At 40.4% G+C, this 20808-nt stretch overlaps 2 protein-coding genes across 6 annotated transcripts in view; both read left to right on the top strand.

Annotated features, from left to right (window-relative positions):
* The window catches only part of LOC106576239 (pendrin), a 17687-nt gene extending 11513 nt beyond the window's left edge, over positions 1 to 6174 (top strand). For both annotated transcript variants that reach the window (XM_014153305.2, XM_014153304.2), the window contains exons 12-21: positions 315 to 410; positions 663 to 769; positions 1322 to 1391; positions 1482 to 1574; positions 1688 to 1783; positions 2006 to 2257; positions 3231 to 3285; positions 3835 to 3980; positions 4087 to 4170; positions 4280 to 6174. In XM_014153305.2, coding sequence (XP_014008780.1) covers positions 315 to 410; positions 663 to 769; positions 1322 to 1391; positions 1482 to 1574; positions 1688 to 1783; positions 2006 to 2257; positions 3231 to 3285; positions 3835 to 3980; positions 4087 to 4170; positions 4280 to 4303 — 1023 coding nt within the window. In that variant the 3' untranslated portion in view covers positions 4304 to 6174. The remainder of the gene's footprint in view (positions 1 to 314; positions 411 to 662; positions 770 to 1321; positions 1392 to 1481; positions 1575 to 1687; positions 1784 to 2005; positions 2258 to 3230; positions 3286 to 3834; positions 3981 to 4086; positions 4171 to 4279) is intronic.
* On the top strand, positions 6092 to 20808 carry LOC106576240 (chloride anion exchanger). 4 transcript variants are annotated; one of them, XM_045699880.1, is made up of 21 exons: positions 6092 to 6394; positions 10905 to 11073; positions 11935 to 12074; positions 12543 to 12653; positions 12827 to 12987; positions 13143 to 13307; positions 13680 to 13832; positions 14779 to 14861; positions 14957 to 15104; positions 15259 to 15372; positions 15785 to 15862; positions 16140 to 16235; positions 16386 to 16492; positions 17305 to 17374; positions 17491 to 17583; positions 18056 to 18151; positions 18515 to 18742; positions 18850 to 18904; positions 19040 to 19185; positions 19334 to 19411; positions 19634 to 20808. In XM_045699880.1, exons 2-21 carry the CDS (start codon positions 10958 to 10960, stop codon positions 19658 to 19660), a joined length of 2265 nt encoding a protein of 754 aa, XP_045555836.1. In that variant the 5' UTR covers positions 6092 to 6394; positions 10905 to 10957; the 3' UTR covers positions 19661 to 20808. The 4 variants fall into 4 exon arrangements, with proteins under 4 accessions (XP_045555836.1, XP_014008782.1, XP_045555837.1 ...); XM_014153307.2 differs by lacking the exon at positions 6092 to 6394 and adding an exon at positions 6434 to 6501; XM_045699881.1 differs by lacking the exon at positions 6092 to 6394 and adding an exon at positions 9806 to 10400 and having other exon boundaries at positions 18515 to 18619.

Raw genomic sequence — 20808 nt, 5'->3', positions numbered from 1 at the left:
TCTACTCGGGGATTCAATCTAGTAACCTTTCGGTTAATGTGATTGGATGTTAATTATTTGACTAGGCTACCTGTATTTGACATTGTGTTGTTATTTCGCTGAACACTAAATGGTTTAATTTTATTTTTACCAGTGAAACGAGGCTACTCAGACGAGGAAAAAAAAACTCACGTTGGAAAATATAAATGTACTGTTCAAAAAAAGGTTTTCATTTTTTTTTTTTTTTGACGTAACCCTGACGGCATTGCACATACCAGTTTGGGAATACCTACTGTAGACTAACACACTGATCCAACTCTGTATTGGTCCCACAGTCAGTGCTGGCAGCCATCGTCGTCGCCAACCTGAAGGGAATGTTCATGCAGGTGACAGAGGTGCCCACACTGTGGAGACAGAACAGAGCAGACTGTGTGAGTTACACTGACACTCAGCAACAGCGTTGAGCACCATCCACTTTCAGTCACCTGAAGTAGATGACATGAAAGCATGATCAACTTGGTATACATGGAATAACTATACATGTAATCACTGGCAGTAAAGATACCGTAGAGTGTGTTGATGACACCCAATCCACTGTATGTTACTTCAATGTAACAATTGTACTAGGACTTTCTCTGCTGGATCTCATCGTAAGTTAAAGCTGAAACTTGTTCTTTTCCCAGTTCATCTGGCTGGCGACCTGCCTGGCTTCTGTGGTGTTGGGACTGGACGTGGGACTGCTGGCTGGCCTGGTGTTTGAGATGGGAACTGTGGTGGTCAGGACACAGTTGTGAGTGACACGTAACATCTACAGCACATAACGCACTGCATAGTACCAATCACATACATTACTAGATGCATTCTGTGAAGGCCTAGATTAGATGTCATATTTTGATGTAGATATTGTTGAGTACACTACAGTATTTTCCCTGTATTATAAATCCATTAACCCTGAATCAGAAGATCAAAAGATTTCCCTGGCTCGCGTGTTTGACCACGTGCTCTTCACCGCTGTGTAGACAAGAGTCTACAAATGTCAGTAGGCGAAACTATGAGTAACACTGAGCAGGCCTCTTCTGTAATCAAAGGCTATTAAGATGGCTTTGAAGTCATCAGCTCGTGTTATTAGAAATATTAACCTTCCCAACCCCACTGATGTATAACATCAAACAAATAAGCACTCAAAATAACTGCTAAGAGATTCTAGGATTCGTATGCTTGATGTGTCCTAGTTTAAACGGTCATTATTTATATTTTCTGTCTACAAAATAGAAATGATTAGGATGACACTAAGAACAATATATTTTATTTATACAAAATATATGTTCCTCCTCATCCATAGTCCTGCATGCTCTACACTTGGAAACATACCCGGCACAAACATATACAGGAACATGAAAGACTACAAGAATGTAAGACATCTGATATGTTTCAACTCTAATTGATATATACCATAAATAGATGCCAGAAATAAATGCAATAATGAGGCCTTCCCCTGTCAGATTGCAGAAGTTCCCGGAATTAAGATTTTTAAGTGCAATGCTCCCATCTACTTTGCCAACATTGACTACTTCAAAGAGAGATTGAGAGCCACGGTGAGTGAGCTCATTATATTTCCCCTTGACATTGTATAGATTGTGGATAGGCCTTATCATTCTACAAGTTGGCAAGATTAAAGTTTGTTGTGCATTTGACCTTTGACATGCAGGTGGGGTTTGACTCTGTCAGAGTGTTCAAGAAGAGGAATAAGGCCCTCAAGAAGATTCACAAACTCATAAAGAAAGGGAAACTGAGAGCGACAGAGGTACGATACAATCTGATTATTGATAACATTCATCTGTTCAGCTCAGAATCTTTTGAGATAGGGAATTTCCATCTTTTAGTCTCCTTTCAATCCTTTGCACTCATTTAATTTTGCTTTGTAAAGTGAGCACAGTACCTCGTAACCAGTTAGGATTTTATGATAGGCTGTGGAAATACATTTGACTTATTGATTGATTGGTTGGTTGAACCTCTGTTCACCCAGACCGGGGAGGTGGTATCCGAGGTCTCCCTGGGTGTCGACAACAAGGGCTTCGAGAGCGAGCAGGACAGTGGGCGGGAATCCGGGCAGGTGGAGGACGGGGATTGGCCTGTGCCAGAGGTGGAGGTCCGTGTGGATTGGGCCTTGGAGCTGCCAGTCAGGGTGTCGGTACCTAAGGTCCAGATCCACAGCCTGGTACTGGACTTCTCAGCCGTGTCCTTCCTAGACGTGGTGGCCGCCAAGTCCCTCAGACTGGTAGGTCGGACTCTACTACTGGTACCATCCATATAATATTCTACAGAATAGATTTTACAGACTACAGTTCATTCAAAGACAAAAGATCCCTTACTACAGTGTTATAGTGAGTCATCTTTCTGACATAATTTGAGTTAGTGATCTACTGTATGACGAGGCATCGTGCCCCAGCTCATGACAATGCACAAATGACACAACTAAAGTGGCGGTCAGTGACGTTTAAGATGAGGGAGGACAATTTTTAGGGCGGGAAAAAAATATTTTAGGAGCATGGCCTTATTACTATTACAGCATACTGGATGATTGCCATTCATATTCCATTCACCCAGCTTGATGTAAGTTTAGGCTACATGATACTAACATTTTCCCTACCCCCATCATGAGGTTGCTACAACCTAGCCTATGAATGACAGTTTACAACGCAGGTGCACCGGTCGAGAGAGAAATGAGAGTAATCAAGGTGACAGACAATGACACATTCAATACTGCATCGCACACTCTTGCATGCATCTAGCTGATTCAGGGTGTATTCATTAGTCTAACAGTTGCAAATTAGTTTCTTTTGGACCAATTCAGGTATGTTTATCCCTGTTTTGTTACATTTGCTTCCTTTTAAGAAACGTTTTTCAACAGAATCTTTGGAATGAATAGTAGTCGCATACCAACAGCATTAGCTCGTTACCTGTATAAAAGACACCTGGGAGCCAGAAATCTTTGAGAGGGGGTCAAATACTTATTTCCCTCATTAATAAAATGCAAATCATTTTATAACATTTTTGACATGCGTTTTTTCTGGATTATTTTGTTGTTATTCTGTCTCTCACTGTTCAAATAAACCTACCATTAAAATTATAGACAGATCATTTCTTTGTCAGTGGGCAAACGTACAAAATCAACAGGGGATCAAATACTTTTTTCCCTCACTGTAAATGGCTTAGTGTCACACTAATCTATCCCCCTCTGTCCTCTACAGGTCATTAAAGAGTTCCTACGCATCGGAGTCAATGTCTACATCGCAGGCTGTGACGGTACGGTTTGGGATAAAAAAAATACAGTATATGTCACTATTTAAAGTCTTGAGCAGAGTAAGCAGTGTTATCGGGACAGTGCTATCACTTTCTTACAAAGAATTCTGCTATAAAATGTTTATTCAATGCTGCCAAGCGGATTAAAATGAACTAAAAGCAGATTGTACTATCAAAATGTCCATGTCCTAATATTTTTTTTATTTCACTAGGCAAGTCAGTTAAGAACAAATTCTTATTTACAATGACAGCCTACTGGGGAACAGTGGGTTAACTGCCTTGTTCGGGGGCAGAAGGACAGATTTTTACCTTGTCAGCTCGGGGTTTGGATCCAGCAACCTTTTGGTTACTGGCCTAACGCTCTAACCACTAGGCTACCTGCCGCCCCAAAATAACACTAATAATAACCATAATAATGGCTGTGTTTTGTTGGCCTGCTTGGAGGTTCACATTCTGATAACTGGTGGTGTCTGTGCACTGGACAGCTCTGCCTTCTGCATTGGGTTCTTTGGTGTTGTTATTGGTCTCTCTAACTGGCATCTAACACTCCAGATGAAATTGTACGGAAAATGGAAGCCTTGGCGTTCTTCGATGAGGAGGTGACACGAGATCTCCTCTTTCTCTCTGTCCACGACGCCATCCTCTTCATCAAACTGGAGACAGCCAATGGGAGTATGCAGGATGCCATGGTTGAGGGGGTGAGGGACCCGGAAATCAGTGGTTTATACTCTGATTTGAATTGATGCTCAAACAACTGACTAAAGACTGTATTAACCTTGCCATCTTGTCTTTGTCTGTGCCCAGCTTTCTCTAATGCAGGATTGCAAGGAGCCACCGCCTTTCACTGAGGAAGAGGACCTGATTGAGACCTATGACAACCAGCATAGAGTGAGAACTATTTTCATCACTTCATTCTCTTTTATTGTCAATCGCATCAGAATGTTTGACAGCCATAATGTTGTCCGTTATTCATCCGAGACTCTCTGCTCATCCATAGGCAATCCATGGACTCTCCAACTAACACAGAAATGCAGAAGAGCTGACCCTGTATCTGTGTTCTCTGTGAACGGAGGATCAACCAGTATAAATTACTTTCCATAAGGGACCACGGTCAAATCAGGGGACACTGACAATGGATTTTCCCCAGACTACAGCTCAAACTCAGGGGAAGCTGCTCTTAGCCAACTGAGTGTAACTTTGGACTTTGGAGTGGACTAAGAGGGTGATTTGAGGCAGCCGATCATTGATATCACTCTTTAACAACCGTAAAGTGTTTAATTATATCAATGAATAATAAATTGATTTATATTATTGTAAACACTCTGCTATGTCAAGGCCCTTCTCCTTTACAAGTGTAATAACATAAATAGGGAAAAACTACAACAGGAGTTATGCATGTCCTTTTCCTTGTGCGCATTTCAACAACAGGACCATTGTTTGTGTTTGTGTCGTGGGCTTTCAGAAGAACAAATGCATAAATACAGAAGTACTGCTCATCCGTGCAGTTGCAGTTGATCTGTGTTATAAACACTCAGTTTCCTCCCTCCCGAGATGGGCACTCCCGTGCAGCGGAAGGGACATCAGAGGACATCGGCTGAACCTGGAAAACGGGAAGAAGAGACACTTCTGTTTTATTTGTGACCTACTTAGTTAAATGGAGTCCAGAAACAAGAGTGGTACTACATCCCAGATCCCTTCACAGACTTCTTCTCCTCGACCCATCCCCTGCACAGGAAGTGATGTCATACAGGAAGAATTGAAGTGTGTTTAAATAAAGATCTTCTATTATATTGACAAGATATTCAAGTGACTGCTCTAACAATGGAAATACATGTCCTCAAAGATGGAAGGCGGCGAGATCAGGTGAGACCATTCTAGCCAATGAGAGAGTACTTAAGTGTGTGAACAACAGGCCATAGAGATAGATAGAAGAGTCATCTTTGTATCTGTGCAATCATAGCTTCTGTACCAGCATGGGCAGCGGCATTGAAGCTATCTCCATTTTAAAGTAGTCCATTTTTTTCTTATTCATTAGCTGATTTCTCCCAACTTATTGACGTTCGACTCAAACTAAATTATTTCGCTGCTCTATCATTTGCAACATACTTCAGTCTGAGACTTCCATCACTGAAGTTGTTTGTGATGATGTCAAAATGAGGGGTGTTTTACAAAACAGTCATCAGCGATAGGATCATCTCTAGAAATTGTCGGGAGTTACTTAAATCCAGACTCATTGCAGAGAAGAAACTAACATCCGTGGGCGTGGAGTAAGCGTTTGGCTGGAGCAAGGAGTTTGGGTAGCCAGGCAACCCAACTCATATGAATCCCCACCCAGTTGATTACTGTAAAATGGTGAAAGCCCTCAATGGCAATGTAAAAAGTAATATCCATGATGAGTCTATCTATCTCTGACAACAGGCATAACTCCGATATAAAGTTGTTTTTGCGTAGCTTGCATTCTAACCATTATGAAACTTCTATTCAATCAAATAAGCGTCACGTAGCAAATTATCAATTCTATTTTTTGTTGACCAAATTCGATACAAAAATTCCTCACTTCATTGGTTTATTTTCGTGGACAGATTTTTGGCAGAGTAAAACTTTTCGCTTAGCTTCTTCCTCTTTGGTTTAAAGGGCTTGGTTGATTGTTTTTGATTAAGGCCATTAAGAGATGAATGATGCAACGTTGCGTTCTCAGCCATCAACTCTACAATAAAAGGCAGACTAGACTGTTGTAAAAAGTGTGTACTAGCAATACCAAGAGCAGGACTGTAAAGTTGTTTTTCTTTTAATCCTGTCTAAATATGGACTGCAAGCGTTTCTGATGGCTTTGAAGAGGTTTTTGTAATATTTCTGGATTTTAGTGTACAATTAAAGCTTTGTGGAATATTACATTTAATGTCATATTTCCTTTCTCAGTCAATCAAAATATCCTTATCTGCCTCTGGCCATATGCGAGGTATGAGTTGTTTGTGCAGATTACGGCCCTAGTTTTCCCCTGATGTTCCTGTGTGGGTTACTGTGAAGTAAGCTTGATAGTGCTGTGTTACTACTTGTGGGACGATGTTTATTTTGCTTTCAAATCTGGCGCCTACTGGAGCACCGTGTAAAGGTATTTATCACCGTTGGTACACATTCTCTTTACACACACACACACACACACACACACACACACACACATGGCATTCATTCTTCACCACATTGGACTACAGTGGCTGGGTGAGTCTGAACATGTTTCTCAAAGAAGGTATATCCAACACTTGTTCTTACGAGTTATATTTCATTTTATCACTTGGGGGAGTAAAGTCTTAGATGGGAGAGGCAAGAACTTGTACAGTGGGTTGAGTAGTGTAAAGCCAGCTTTAAAAAAACGTATTGCTTTCCGTTCAGTCTCTAACATAGTCACTACTGTAAGTCACACACACCTTTTTATCAGATTCGGTCTATTTCAGTGAGCAACTACCTTACTATTTGACTGTTGGCATCTATTTAGATCAAGGTGTTCTATCTATAAGCAGGTTACTGTCTCAGTATGTACAGGTTGCTCCATTCTTAATGATTGTGAAACGATAGCCGCATTTATACCTGGTTCTAGCTGTCACGATCGTCATAATAATTGGACCAAGGCGCAGCATGAGTAGCGTTCCACATTTTTATTATAATGTGAAACTTAGCAAAATACAAAAATCAACCAACGAAATGTGAAGACAGTGAAGTGCAAATAGGCACCTACACAAAAACAAGATCCCACAAACACAGGTGGGAAAAATAACTACTTAAATATGATCCCCAATTAGAGACAACTATTACCAGCTGCCTCTAATTGGGAATCATACAAATCCCCAACATAGAAATAGAAAAGTAGAACCCCATATAGAAATAATAAACTAGAATACCCCCCAGTCACGCCCTGACCTACTTCACCATAGAGAAACAATGGCTCTCTATGGTCAGGGCGTGACACTAGCTTTGTCCTGATCTTGTCCACGTTCTGTTTGTGCCCACATTTTTTAGACAGGTGTAGAAAATCAAAAGACACATTGTGATCTGATTGTGATCATATCTTCCTGTCCACCTCTGGTAGTCAGACACACATTGTGTCTGGGTATCTTACAAGTGTAGACAGATCTGGACAGAGAAACAATTTAAATCATAATTTTTCCCACCCTATAAAATCATTGACAGGTGGCACCGTTGACTGATTACATCAATATGTGTCCCACAACCACAAAAAATAAATTAATAGCATTTTGAAAGAATAGCTGTGAAAGAATTTACATAAAGGAAGGGACCAGAACATTTGGTCACAATGCAGACACAGTGGACAGGTAACAGACACATTGTAATGCCATGTGTAGACACATTTCTGGAAATATGGGCACAATCAGAATGTAGACAAGATCAGAACAAAGGACTCATGTCAGCACCAGGTATCAATGGGGCTTAGAGCATCCATCACCTGATCTGCTTTCATGGCATCATGATGAAAATTATGATTATATTATCAGTAATTCATATTTGACAGCAACTGTTAACTTTATAAACCATGTCTTGGGTGTGAGATTGTTAAATAATTCTGTGTTGAAGATGGGCTTATTGTGTTCTAATCTCCACCGGTGGTTGTGGATTGTTATAGTTGCTAGGATTCTCCCATATAGAACCTGTTCCTCGGGACAACCTGACATACGTTGTATTTTTGCTAAGTTTCTCTCCCAAGCCCAAGTGTTTATCATCACAATGTAAAAGGTTCTCAGTTTTCTCTGCTGAATACTACCGCACTGTTTATTGGTTGTTCTATAGTTATTATTATGTTGTGTGGGCCATGCCAAGCTCATATCAGGAGTGACTAATTGATTTAATGATTTACGGACTATTTGAATACTCACTAAATGATACATGGAAAAGTATGTGCATTCATATATGAGACATGTTAATTTATTGTACTTTATTTAATGTACTCCATTGTACTATTGTACAAGCCAATTGTATTCACATATGACGAATCAACAATAATTGTACTTTAAAATGACTTACTTACAAAAACCTACACACAAAAACCTAAAACGCAGACAGACCATCACAAATAGTTATTAAACAGTTATATTAGTAATTCTTCACATAACTCATTCACATACCTCAGTCACATCACTGTCAAATAGGTCACAACCAAGTCACTCAGCTCACCTTGCTCTGTGAGAGACCGTTCTTTTCTTTAATCAGCCTTTATGAATGGAAAGGGCAGGAGTAGGGAGTCAGTGGAAACTGTTTGTCCTTGGAGTCGTTAACGGAGCGATCCAGCCTTCATCAGCCATTAGAAATCTGACAACACACATGTCAAAGCCTTGGAGAACAAAGGCCCGGTCTATAACAAACAGAACATAGTAGCATGATGAGGCAGTAACAATTAATCATGTTAACATGAGGATCTGCTTCTTTTGATTTAGGAGACTCTATCTTGATTAAATATAAACAAGAACATGAGCAGGTCAAAACAGACGCAGGTTAGCGTTTTTTGTTCTGGAGGCACTAGTGGTCACTAGCTGGCACAGTCGCAAAGTCATCAAATCAGATTTGAAACCTAACCATAACCTTAACCCTAACCTTAACCACACTGCTAACAGTAATGCCTAACCATAACCTTAAATTAAGACCAAAATATGTATTTTTGTTTTCATGGATTTTTACAATATAGACCATTTTGACTTTGCAGCCGGCCCATCTAGAGGAAATCGCTCAGTTCTGCCTCCAGGGCAAGATTCATGACAATAAACGTCAACCTGTGAAACATACACCCCAATTATGTTTCTTTGGGTACTGTAAGTAATAAATATACAGTAAAAACAGAGAATTAAGTAACCTTCCCCTACACACACATGCACATACTGTACACACACACACACCTATGAGGTCATTCCCACAGACATGCTATTTTCACTTGACTGGAATGCAGCATTGAAAGCCAACAAAAACATGTACTATTTTACAGTGATAAAACTGTGATGATAACATAAAGCAGAGATACCTGTAGCTTATCAACTGGTCACGCAACAAGATCTGGGTCAATGTAATATGTTTTCATAGAGAGGGAAAATTCTGTTTAATCTGGTCCATCATTTATGCTGCAGGGTTTCCCCAAAAGGCCCGCATGCCAAATTCAGGCATGAAATAGAGAGGCATATGTGATCGTATCCCAATGTAATCAAGGTTTGAAATGATTCTGTTTTTGTCAAATACTAAATATGTTTGGGCTTCTTTGGGTAAATTTGCGGTGTACAAATTATTTATGACTATGTTCCAGCCCCCCGACCATTCACTCAAGAATAAATTGTCCTGTGTCTGAATGTAATTAAGGACCCCTGATGTATGTTGTATATAGATAGGCTGTAAATAGGTATGCTGTAGGCCTTTGTTTGACACAAGGGGTCAGCATGTACTGTAGATATGATGAAATTGGGTCATAACAGTCCGGACAAAACAATTACTATTATATTTTTACATTGTTATTCTTGAATTTCTTCAGATGTGTGCTTTAGATAGGCTTCATGTAAGACCTAGTGTTAAGTACAACAAGACATCCCCTGCACTGACACCCCAACCCCAGATGAACAGTAATATCCCTTCTGTGTCGCTGCAATGAATCTCACAACATTAGCCAGTTTGAAAGTTGAGAGCGGGATATTATTGTATAGTCCTACTGCTACCCCTCATCATACTCATCCATGTTTAACCTCAACCCTAACCTGAACCTCTACCACGAAACGTCCACTGATCTCCAGTGTACAGCCACGACCACTGTCCAGTCCTCCCCAACCTGCCCATAAGTGGGGATCTCAGACACACTCAGTCATCATTGAAAGTTGATGCAATGTGCCAGGGCATTTATCAATAAGAACAATGGTCAAGGATAAGGCAGGGCTGGCGTGTGAAGACTGCATCATAATTGCTGTTAATAATTATAGTTAAGAACGATAAGCAACCCGGTAGATAGGATTTATGGATGGCAACATTCCCAAGGGTCCCAGATAATCTCGGGGTGTTCCTCTGTGCGGAGAGAAAGAGAGAGAAAGACAGGCAAAGTTTGGATACACTGAAGCTGCGTACACAGATAAACTAGGAAGGTAAGAGTTAGTGTTATGTGTTATTCTAATAGCTTGCTTATCATTTATTACTATTAAAGATAGATCGATTAAGATACTTACAGTAGGCTACTTTCTATCTTTCCATCTGATATCTGGATGTGGCAGTTGGTGACCTACCACTTTCTTAAGAGTATTTTTTGTTGTTGTTAGTTAAAATTCTTTGTAATATAGGACAACCTTTCCTAGTTCTCCCGTGTATTCTAATGGTATCACAACCCTTATTTAACCCAGACCACTCTAAACAGGTCAAAGCTGACAGGCAGCACAGGCCCTGCCCAGCCATGCCAGTCGCAGCTGGTCCACCGGACATCACAGAGCTGTGACACTAATGACACAGGCTGATGTAGTTAGTTAGTGTGTGACTGTAGTTGCACCTTTGTTGTGCGGCCGCTCCACAGTAATTGTCTGTGTCAAGGTACTTTCAAAGGCAGGAGGGAAAGATATGACAAGAACCTGTACTAAAATGTGATTGATGGGTCTCAGAGACCCTGTGAGGAACAGGTGCCGCACCACTCAACGAGAAGTAGAGGGTAAAGATGAAGCAGTATGTGGTCACCAGGCCACTCTACTCAGAGGACGCCTTCGCAGACGAACATGAGAAGATCCACAGGCACCATAAGACCGTGCGGCACCATGTCAAGCAGTACTTCACGTAAGAATCAATCAAGTTTCTTCTGTTGTTTTGCTTTTGTTGTTTTGTATAACACTGAAGGTAGCCTTATGATAAGCTGCAGTGCATGGACGCAAAACTTCGGTGTAGATTCAATCAGATCAAGCGTTAACCGGCGATAGCAGACACTCCGCATAGCTGGTGTTTTGGCGGTATCGGACGTGTAACTGCATTAAGAGCTGTCAAATAAGTGAGGGGCTGCTCCTGTGGTCATTGTTACGAAGCCACACCCGTCCCACTCGTGTTTAGTTTAGAACTATAAAGTATAGGCTAACAGAAATAATATCATTAAACTAAATCAGAAGGATTTCTATCAGCCTAATGGAGGTGTAGATTATTACAACACACATTCCAGTAACAAGGCTGCTTGGGATTATAATTAATGCAACTCAGCACATCCAATGGCATTGTCCCCGATAGGTAAACTGCCGGAAGTCGTTTGCTGATTTGACATCTCTAATGCAGTTACACCTCAGACATCGCTGAAATAAAAACAATGAAACTGCTATGCAGTTGTCGGTTATTTCGGGTTAAGACAGAATGGATTGAATCTAGCCCTTCATCTAGTTATTACCACTCAATTCACTTTAGTAGCTTAGTCTTTCTTTGGTGTGGACGAGTGGGCCCACATGACATTTTACCTGAGATGCCCTGATTGTCTTTAGTTTGCTTAAAGATATGGTAACTTCTCCTTCAAAAGCATACATCTAGTTTAAAGATCAGCCCTATCATCCTATATACTCTATGTCTAAACTTTGTGCATAAAGATGGTTAGATGTTATCAACTATTAGTAAGTAATGTCTGTGGAGACTAACTAAAAATGGTGTGTGTGTTAACTGTAGTTGTGACCTCAAGCGCGCTAAGAATGCAGCGCTCTCTCTGCTGCCTTTCATTGGTTGGATGAGAATCTACCAGCTGAAGGAATGGTTGCTGAGTGATATTGTATCTGGGGTCAGCACTGGACTCGTAGCTGTTCTACAAGGTGAAGCTAACACCCACACTCTAACCCACCTCAATCACCTAGTGTGCATTTTCAGATCTATCAAAGCAGTTCATGTAGCACTTTTTAAGAAATAATTTGATAAAGAACTGTAGACCTCATTAACGTCCCAAAAACATCAACTTTGATCATTGAAAGAAAATGAAGTAAGAATATCGATGAACTATGGTTTTACGGAATGGTAATCAGGTCCGATAGTGGTATCACCTGAAATACATGATCTGGTCCTAGAAACCTATAGTTGTTTATTGAAAGAAGAGATGGTAACGTATCTTTATTAGCAGGCATCATTGTCACAGTACTAGCATTGACACACAGAAGAGTCAATAGATACTTAAAACATCTGGATCATGATGACTCTTGAATGCTGTCGTAGTCTCCAGTGACTTATGGTGGAGTTATTTAACATGCACTGTAAACTGTTGTTCATTGATTTTGTTTGATTCACAGGTCTGGCATACTCCCTGCTGGCCTCCCTCCCTCCGTGGTACGGACTCTTCACTGCCTTCTTCCCAGTGATCATCTACTTCTTCCTTGGCACTTCCAGACATATCTCAGTAGGTAAGTACTGTGCATATGTGTGTGTGCATGTACAGTGTTTTGCTCTGACCATCACAAGCTATCACACCTTTTTACTGTACTTAACACCCTCTCTCTGCCCACCTCTCCACTTTCCATCCCCTGCTTCCTCATCTTCACTCCCTCTCTCTTTCTCCTCATCCCACTCACTCCAGGTGCGTTCCCTGTTCTGAGCCTCATGGTGGGTGCAGTGGTGACGAGGCTTGTGCCTGACGAAGGCCCCCCAGTCAACATCACTGGGTTTGAGGGGCTGACCAGCGACGAGCAGAGAGTAATGGTGGCCGCCTCTGTCACCTTCCTCATGGGGATAATGCAGGTAAAACATCATCATTACCTCAGCATTATCACTCATGTACTGTGCATTACTCATATCTCTCTGTAATCTGAATTTAAAATTAACAATGACTCCCTCTCCCTATCTATGGACATGTTCTCCCATATTCTAACATGAGTCCTCTGCTTCTCTCCCAGCTGGCAATGGGTCTGCTGCAGGTAGGCTTCATCGTCATGTACCTGTCAGACACGCTGGTGTCTGGGTTCACCACTGCGGCTGCCGTCCACATCCTGGTGTCCCAGCTGAAGTTCGTGTTGGGCCTGGTGGTGCCGGGACTCAGTGGACCGCTGTCAATTGTTTATGTGAGTCCGGGAAGAGAGACAGGATGAGGTCAAATGTCTTTCAATGCAACAGTATGAATTTTTTCTACTGATATCCAAATATGCAATGACTTAGCTATGACAGCAATATATTCATTAACTCCCTCATATCTTATCCCTCATATCTGATCTGTTTCTATAGCTCTGAGGAATAACACTGTGTTGATAAAACAAGTGTCTCATTGTATCTTATCTTACACAGTTAAGCACAGGTCTTCCTCAAGTGCCCCCAAGATTTCAGAAAAAGCTAGAATTCATGAGTCATGGCTTGGTGTAGAGACCTCTGACTGAACTCTCACACCCTGTAACTGGTTCTTCATTACTGTCATCCTTATTAACTGACGTCTTCCTCAGACCCTGGAGAAGATCTTTGTCCAGATCGAGAAGACCAACGTGTGTGACCTGGTGACGTCCATACTGATCATGGTGGTGGTGTTCATAGTGAAGGAGATCAACGATAGATACAAAGCCAAGCTGCCTGTTCCCATCCCTATAGAGGTTATAATGGTGAGTGGCACTGTGTGCACTATGTCTTTACAGCCTGGGCTTCAGCTCTATATGTCAGCATACACAGATAAGAATTGGGAAACATTGTGGCGAGAACCAGCCTCATACGGGGCACCATTGAATTTAAACTCTTAGAAAAAAGAACCCAATGGGTTTTATCTGGAAACAAAAGGGTTCTACCTGGAACCAAAAAGGGTTCTACAAAGGGTTCTACAAAGGGTTCTCCTACGGGACAGCCGAAGAACCCTTTTAGGTTCTAGATAACACCTTTTTTTCTAAGCGATAAGAAAAAGGCATCGTCATACAGGGCACTGTTCATGTAGATGTGTCTCACTATTTAATATAAATTTGAATAGGAGCATGTACTTGCACAAAGTACAGATCATATTATCACAGATAAGCATCGGAAAGCATTGCTATTCTTATCCTGAACAGTCACTCCCTTGTTCCTATCTTGGCTATCCCCATAGGAAAACACTTTTTGGTAACAGGTAGAACCCTTTTGATTTCCATGTATAACCTTTTACATAGATGGTTCTAAATGGAACCCAAAATAGTTCTTTCTAACTGGAACCAAAAAGGGTTCTACCCAGAACCAAAAATGGTTCTCCTATGGGGACAGCCATAGAACCCTTTTGGAACCCTTTTTTCTAAGAGTATTGATCCAAAGTACAATGCCATTGTAGCAAGGAGACAGCTTTTGTGAAACGTACAGTATTGATATTTTATTCTCACACTGACTCACATTACGGCAGATGAGGACAGTCAGGTGAATTGTAGGAAAATAGATGAACTTGTTTTGATGTACTAAAGACCTGCAGTGTGTCACAGCTTTGTGTAAAATTTGGCAAGGTAACCAGATTCTCTTGAAATATACTGTTTTATCACCAGATTGCAGTAGTCCTGCTAATAACTGATACATTGATTTTGGTAATGACTTTTGCAGACTGTCATCGCTTGTGGCGTTTCCTATGCATTCAACTTCCAAGAGATTTATAAAGTTGATGTTGTCGGTCGTATTCCAGTGGGGTAAGCACATATAAAAAGATGTTTGCTGCATGTTAAAATGGCTGAGAATAGATGGGAAAAGAATCTAACAATATCTCTCCCTGTCAATCTGTTAGGTATGAGTCACCTATGGCCCCGAACATGCAGATCTTCGGGCAGACTGCTGTTGAGGCGTTCCCTATGGCCATAGTGGGCTTTGCTGTAGCCTTCTCTGTCGCCAAGGTCTACTCAGTCAAACACGATTACATCATAGACGGAAATCAGGTGAGTCCCAAAACCAGAACATTAGGAGGAGGGGTTGGAAAAATGTGTTTATTGTTGCTTGTGAATGAGGGGTGTCAGCCTAATACAAACTATCAACATAAGACTTGAACTAATATCAACGGTTCCAAAACATGTATTTGTGCTTGTTGTCTAGGAGCTGATAGCTTTTGGGGCCAGTAACATCATTGGAGCAGCCTTTAAGTCGTTTGCAGCAAGCACAGCTCTCTCCAGGAGTGCGGTACAGGAGAGTACAGGTGGTAAAACCCAGGTAAACTACTAAACCAAGAGGCTGCCTGAGAATACAGACACACAACCATACTTAGAGTTCCTTCCTGTACAAGTTCTTTATCCAAGAGATGTAGCTGTAAACGTTATGAAATATTGACCTATTTGGGTCTCCCTATCTTTGTTGTAATAATGACTGATAACTTATCATAGTCCAAGCCAGATAGAATTGGACAAATGGGAGAGAGAATGTGATATTGTTTGTCGTGACTCGTGACCTACAGTACATAGCGAGGAATGAAAGAATTGACTCAGAGTTACAATGCACCAAGTTAATAAATAATGATAATTTCTGAAATATATCAAAGGGAAACACTACTTAAACAGTGCTTATCTGTAGTTGTTTTGTGAATAGCCAAATGTGAGTAAAATAAAGTGTTACTTCTTCATTTCAGATCGCTGGGTTACTGTCAGCGCTCATCGTGATGGTCGTCACCTTGGCTATCGGGTTCTTATTGGAGCCACTCCCAAAGGTAAAACTCACTCAGTATTTACAATATAATTGACGTTAGGAGTTGAATGATAGGGAAAGATTTTGATTTCTGCCTAAATAGACATACAAATAACCAGTCCAGAACCTCTCAAAGTCCCCCATATAGGGGACTTAACATCTAAAATTAGGACATTACGTAATGAATCCCACTGTATGAAGTTGATAAGAGCACTGGAATTTAGATGGAAGTCTTGTGCAACTCTTGTGACTGATCATCAAAGATGTCATTGCTTGACCTTTTCCCTCTGTGTTGACAGTCGGTGCTGGGGGCAGTGGTCATAGTCAACCTGAAGGGGATGTTGATGCAGATCAGAGAAGTCCCTTACCTGTGGAGGAGAGACCGACCCGACTGTGTGAGTCTTCTGAGACACTCCCGCTGAACTGCACCTAAAATGTAAACAAGCAGGGATGTCTTTACCAACTGTAATAATGAACTCATATTTCCTCCAATCTCTTCCATCCTGCATCCCCCTGTCTTGCCTCCCCTCCTTGTCTCTATCCAGCTGGTGTGGCTGGGGACCTGCCTGGCTTCCATCCTGTTAGGGCTGGATCTGGGGCTGGCTGTAGGTCTAGGGATGGAGCTGCTCACCGTTGTCTTCAGGGCTCAGTTGTGAGTATGGGCACAAATCTCCAAATTCCCCCCAAAAAAGTTGAACTTGTGTTTGTGTTTATTCTTTGTCAGTTTTCAATGTTATTAGGAGATGGACACACCAGGGTTGGGGTTAATTCGACATTTCAGAATTTGATTCAATTCAATCCAAGAATTGAGATTCAAATTTAAATTGGCCACACCCCACAGGAAGCATAATTGGAATTGAATTTTAATGAAAGGAAGTATAATTCAATTCAAAGCAATTAAAATAAATTCAACTGAGACATGAAACAGATGAGTCTCATTCCTTTGCTAAATATTTTACTCAAAACATCTGCCACCTCTTACTAAAGAATACAGATACCATCAATAAAAATGGGATTATAACTCAGATGTTAGTATTCATATTTTAATGCATTGTGGGAAATCTATTTTTCCAAATATTTAATAACATGTAAGTGAATTATGAATTATTACAGACAACCTACAAAATGAGAATATTAGAATATTTCCAGACCACTGTTAATTATTTAATACTCTTTTTAGGAGGATGCGTTTTAAAAATGAAATGTTTCAAGAAATTGTTAAACATAGTAACCATGCATGATGTCAAAATAAACATGTGCATAATGATGTATGAAATTCAATTCTACTTCCTTTAATTCAAATTCAATTAAAATTCTGCTTCCTGTGGGATGTAGCCAATTTACATTCAATTCAAATTCAATAATTGATTTGGAATTAAAGAACAATTCACAACTCAATTCAGAATTAACCCCAACACTGGAACACAATGTCATAGTGACATTTCTGCATACATTTTATTCCAGCCCACGTTGCAGTGTCCTGGCCAATATCACAGGAACAGATATCTACAAAGACCGCAAGGATTACATGACTGTGAGTAAACTAATGTGGACTAAAGACACTCACCAATATCTTTTTATCTTACAAGACTGTGAAGATGGTGTGTCTACACAGGTTCCTTGTTCTATTGTTTATATATCTCTTTCCAGATCTATGAGCCAGAGGGTGTTAAGATCTTCAGGATACCGTCACCCATCTTCTTTGCCAATATAGATTTTTTCAGAGGCAAGCTGGTGGAAGCTGTAAGTAAGCAATTATACACAATTAGACGTGTAAAATGAAGAATTCTACCAAACACATTTACATGTAGGCCTTACAATTTCCATGACATGGGCCAATAAGGTAATGATTCACGGGTATACTTATTAAGACATCTTATTTTCTCATTGGATTTGATCCAATGCAAAAAGGTCATAAAGAATGATCAAATAAACTCATGAAGGTCAATACCACCTCAGTGTATGAGGTAATATAGTATACCAGGTTGTACAGCAATAGTTCCCATACAAATCGGTGTTACTACAGTTTAACTTGCACCTTACTAAACACTAAACACATGCTGATAAGATAAAGTTTAGCCTTGATCTGTATGACGGCCAAGGCCGTGGTAAACAATATGCCTCATTCACAATAAAGCCCATGTGTAACAGTTACTCCCACTTTCATGTGTGCAATTGCCAATTAGGGTTCAACTTGACTTTGATATGTTTTCAGGTGGGCTTTAACCCTTTGAGGGTGTTGAGAAAGAGAAACAAAGCCCTGAGGACGATCAGGAAACTTCTAAAGAAAGGAGAGCTGCAGATGACATCTGTGAGTAGTGGTGCACTTACCTGTTGCCCTTAGAAACTCATAAAAAGATACAAAGTTACCTCGTTAACACTTTACAAGAGCCCCCTGTGTCATAAAGTTTCATTTAAATGACCATAAGCATGTCATAAATGAGTCTAGCCCAAAACACTAGTTTCACACCTGGCAACAACATACTTTTAGCAATCCAAAATCAACAGACATCAAGCACATGCCTTATCAGAATGGTCTTGGGGTTGCATGTATATGAAAAACAAATGAATCATCATCCCATAATGGTGGGTGGACCTCCAAAGATCACCTTCTACATGTAGTCAGGTTTTCACAATAAGAGGTTGTGGTAATGTTGTGGTTCTCCTGGTGCAGAAAGGCCTACTGCTCACCAGCTTTGGTCCCATTGAGGAGTCTGAGGATGAGAGCAACATGGAGGATCTGGACCAGCCCACTGACTTCAAGGACCTTCCTGTCCAGGTGAACTGGAATTCTGAGCTTCCTGCCAACATCCAAGTCCCCAGAGTAGACGTCCACAGCCTGATCTTGGACTTCTCTGCCGTCTCCTTCCTCGACATCTCTGCCCTTAAGGGACTCAAAGCTGTAAAACAAAACTCTTTTGTTACAACCCTGGGGAATGGGGGGATGATTGTATATTTTACCAGAGTGTTTCTACTTGCTGGGTACTGATATTTTGCTATGTTCTATAGGCACTCAAAGAGCTCATTCGGGTTCAAGTTGAGGTCTACATTGTGGCATGTGACGGTAAGCTGGTTTAAGACAAGCCATCTGTCCCATCCATTCCTTCTCCCCTTTCCTCTTCAACACTGAATTCAATCACTCTGAAACAAATAGAGGTAAGGTGATTGATCTAACGATATCTGTCCCTTGTGTACAAAGCATACATCCTGGAGAAACTGCACAGCTGTAAGTTCTTTGACGACGAGGTGAAGTCGTCCATGTTTTTCCTGACCCTCCACGATGCCATGCTGCATATCCTGGAGAAACATCCAGTAAACTCTGAAAACACAAAAGTCTGCGAAAAGGTATAACATTTACCTATAGAAAAATACTGTGTATCTATTGATGTTTCCACCCTTACAGACTAGATAAGAGGTGCCAAACCTTATCTTGGCCCACATCGGTTCATTCATAGGAACTTGTCTCATTCTTGTGAATCATGTTGTCTTACAGGTTATAACAACAGCCACTATCCATGGCAACCAATGCAATGGTGTGTCCAGTTTGCGTAGCAGGGACAAATTTGTGCGTGTAAGTAACTGAGACCCATCAAATCTATTTGTCATTGTCTTTTCTACATTTGTAATGACTAGTCATCAGCAATCAAAATGATAATTAATTAAAATAAATCTTGTAATGTTGCAACTCATGTGGAGGTACAGATAATTCATAAAACTCTAGGTACAAAGTACAGTAAGATGAGCTGACAAAATAAAATCTAAACTAAAAGTAGTATCTCTTTGCTCTCCCCAGGTCTCAGAGCCAGAAACCAAGTTCTAGTTCCAGAACTACACTCTTAGATGGCAGTATTTTCAGGGTTTTTCGACTGTCCCTTTCCACAGATGGTTCTACATGGAACCCAAAAGAGTTCTACCTGGAACCAAAAAGGGTTATCCTACTGGGACAGCTGAAGAACCGTTTTGGAACCATTTTTCTAAGAGTGTAGTGGTGTGTACAGTACTTTCATTTCCTGGGATGACATGCATTTCCTGTGATCGCTGTGCTTTCTGGTGATAATAGACGTAAGGACACATGATGCTGTCCTAAAATGGACACCATACAGTAACCATATGTATACAGGATACCACTTTATTGAGCTAATAATTGTACATAAAATATAGTTGATTTTTTTTGTACTGTTAAGCAGATACTCAATGGCAATTTTGAAGATTTTGAAAGAAATATCAGAAAATGTCATTCATATCATGTATTTATTTTCTAAAATTGAATCAGAAGTATTCTTTTTTTTAAATAGCTTGACAATGTTGCGTTTTATACGTGTACATAGGGATTTTATAGGAATGTTTACTTTGTTGTATTTTATATGTAAAATGTATGTACTTCTTAGCACAAAGTATTTCCGCCAGCAAGAAATGAAGCAATATGAGCAGTACAGTATTTGGAAATATGAACATCCTGTAACTGAGATATTGATAAGAATTATAGGATGACTAATGTGGTTTTGATATATTGGGCACAGATAAAGCCCTGATAAGAGATGAATGATTAAGTAGAAATCTTTGACAAACTGTTCTGGGTGATACAACAGTAACCATGATTGATAAAGTTGGTGGAGGTTAGTATGGGGTATTTCCAGTATACCCATGTTGGGCAACACCTCAATTGATCAAAAAGAGCACTTTCATTGTGTTTTATAATAGTGATAAGAGTTGAGGACGGATGAGTGTCTCAACGTTTACATAACCTAAAGCCGCTGATCCATTTGCCTGGTTTGGATCACACATATTGCTCTAGAAATGCCATTGTGAATCCTACACAGTAGGTATATACGTCATAGAGGTAAAGGAAAACTAGAAACATTTTCAGATGGGGTGAATAACTCTCAAACAGTGATGCAGATAAGCAGGTTATGTTTGATTTGATTTTGATTTATTAGGATCCCCATTAAAAATACATTACAGACAAAA

This window comes from Salmo salar, chromosome ssa17, assembly GCF_905237065.1.
Source record: "Salmo salar chromosome ssa17, Ssal_v3.1, whole genome shotgun sequence".
Lineage (NCBI taxonomy): Eukaryota > Metazoa > Chordata > Actinopteri > Salmoniformes > Salmonidae > Salmo > Salmo salar.
The sequence above is the reverse complement of the archived record's forward strand: the minus strand, read 5'-3'. Positions and strand labels throughout refer to the sequence as shown.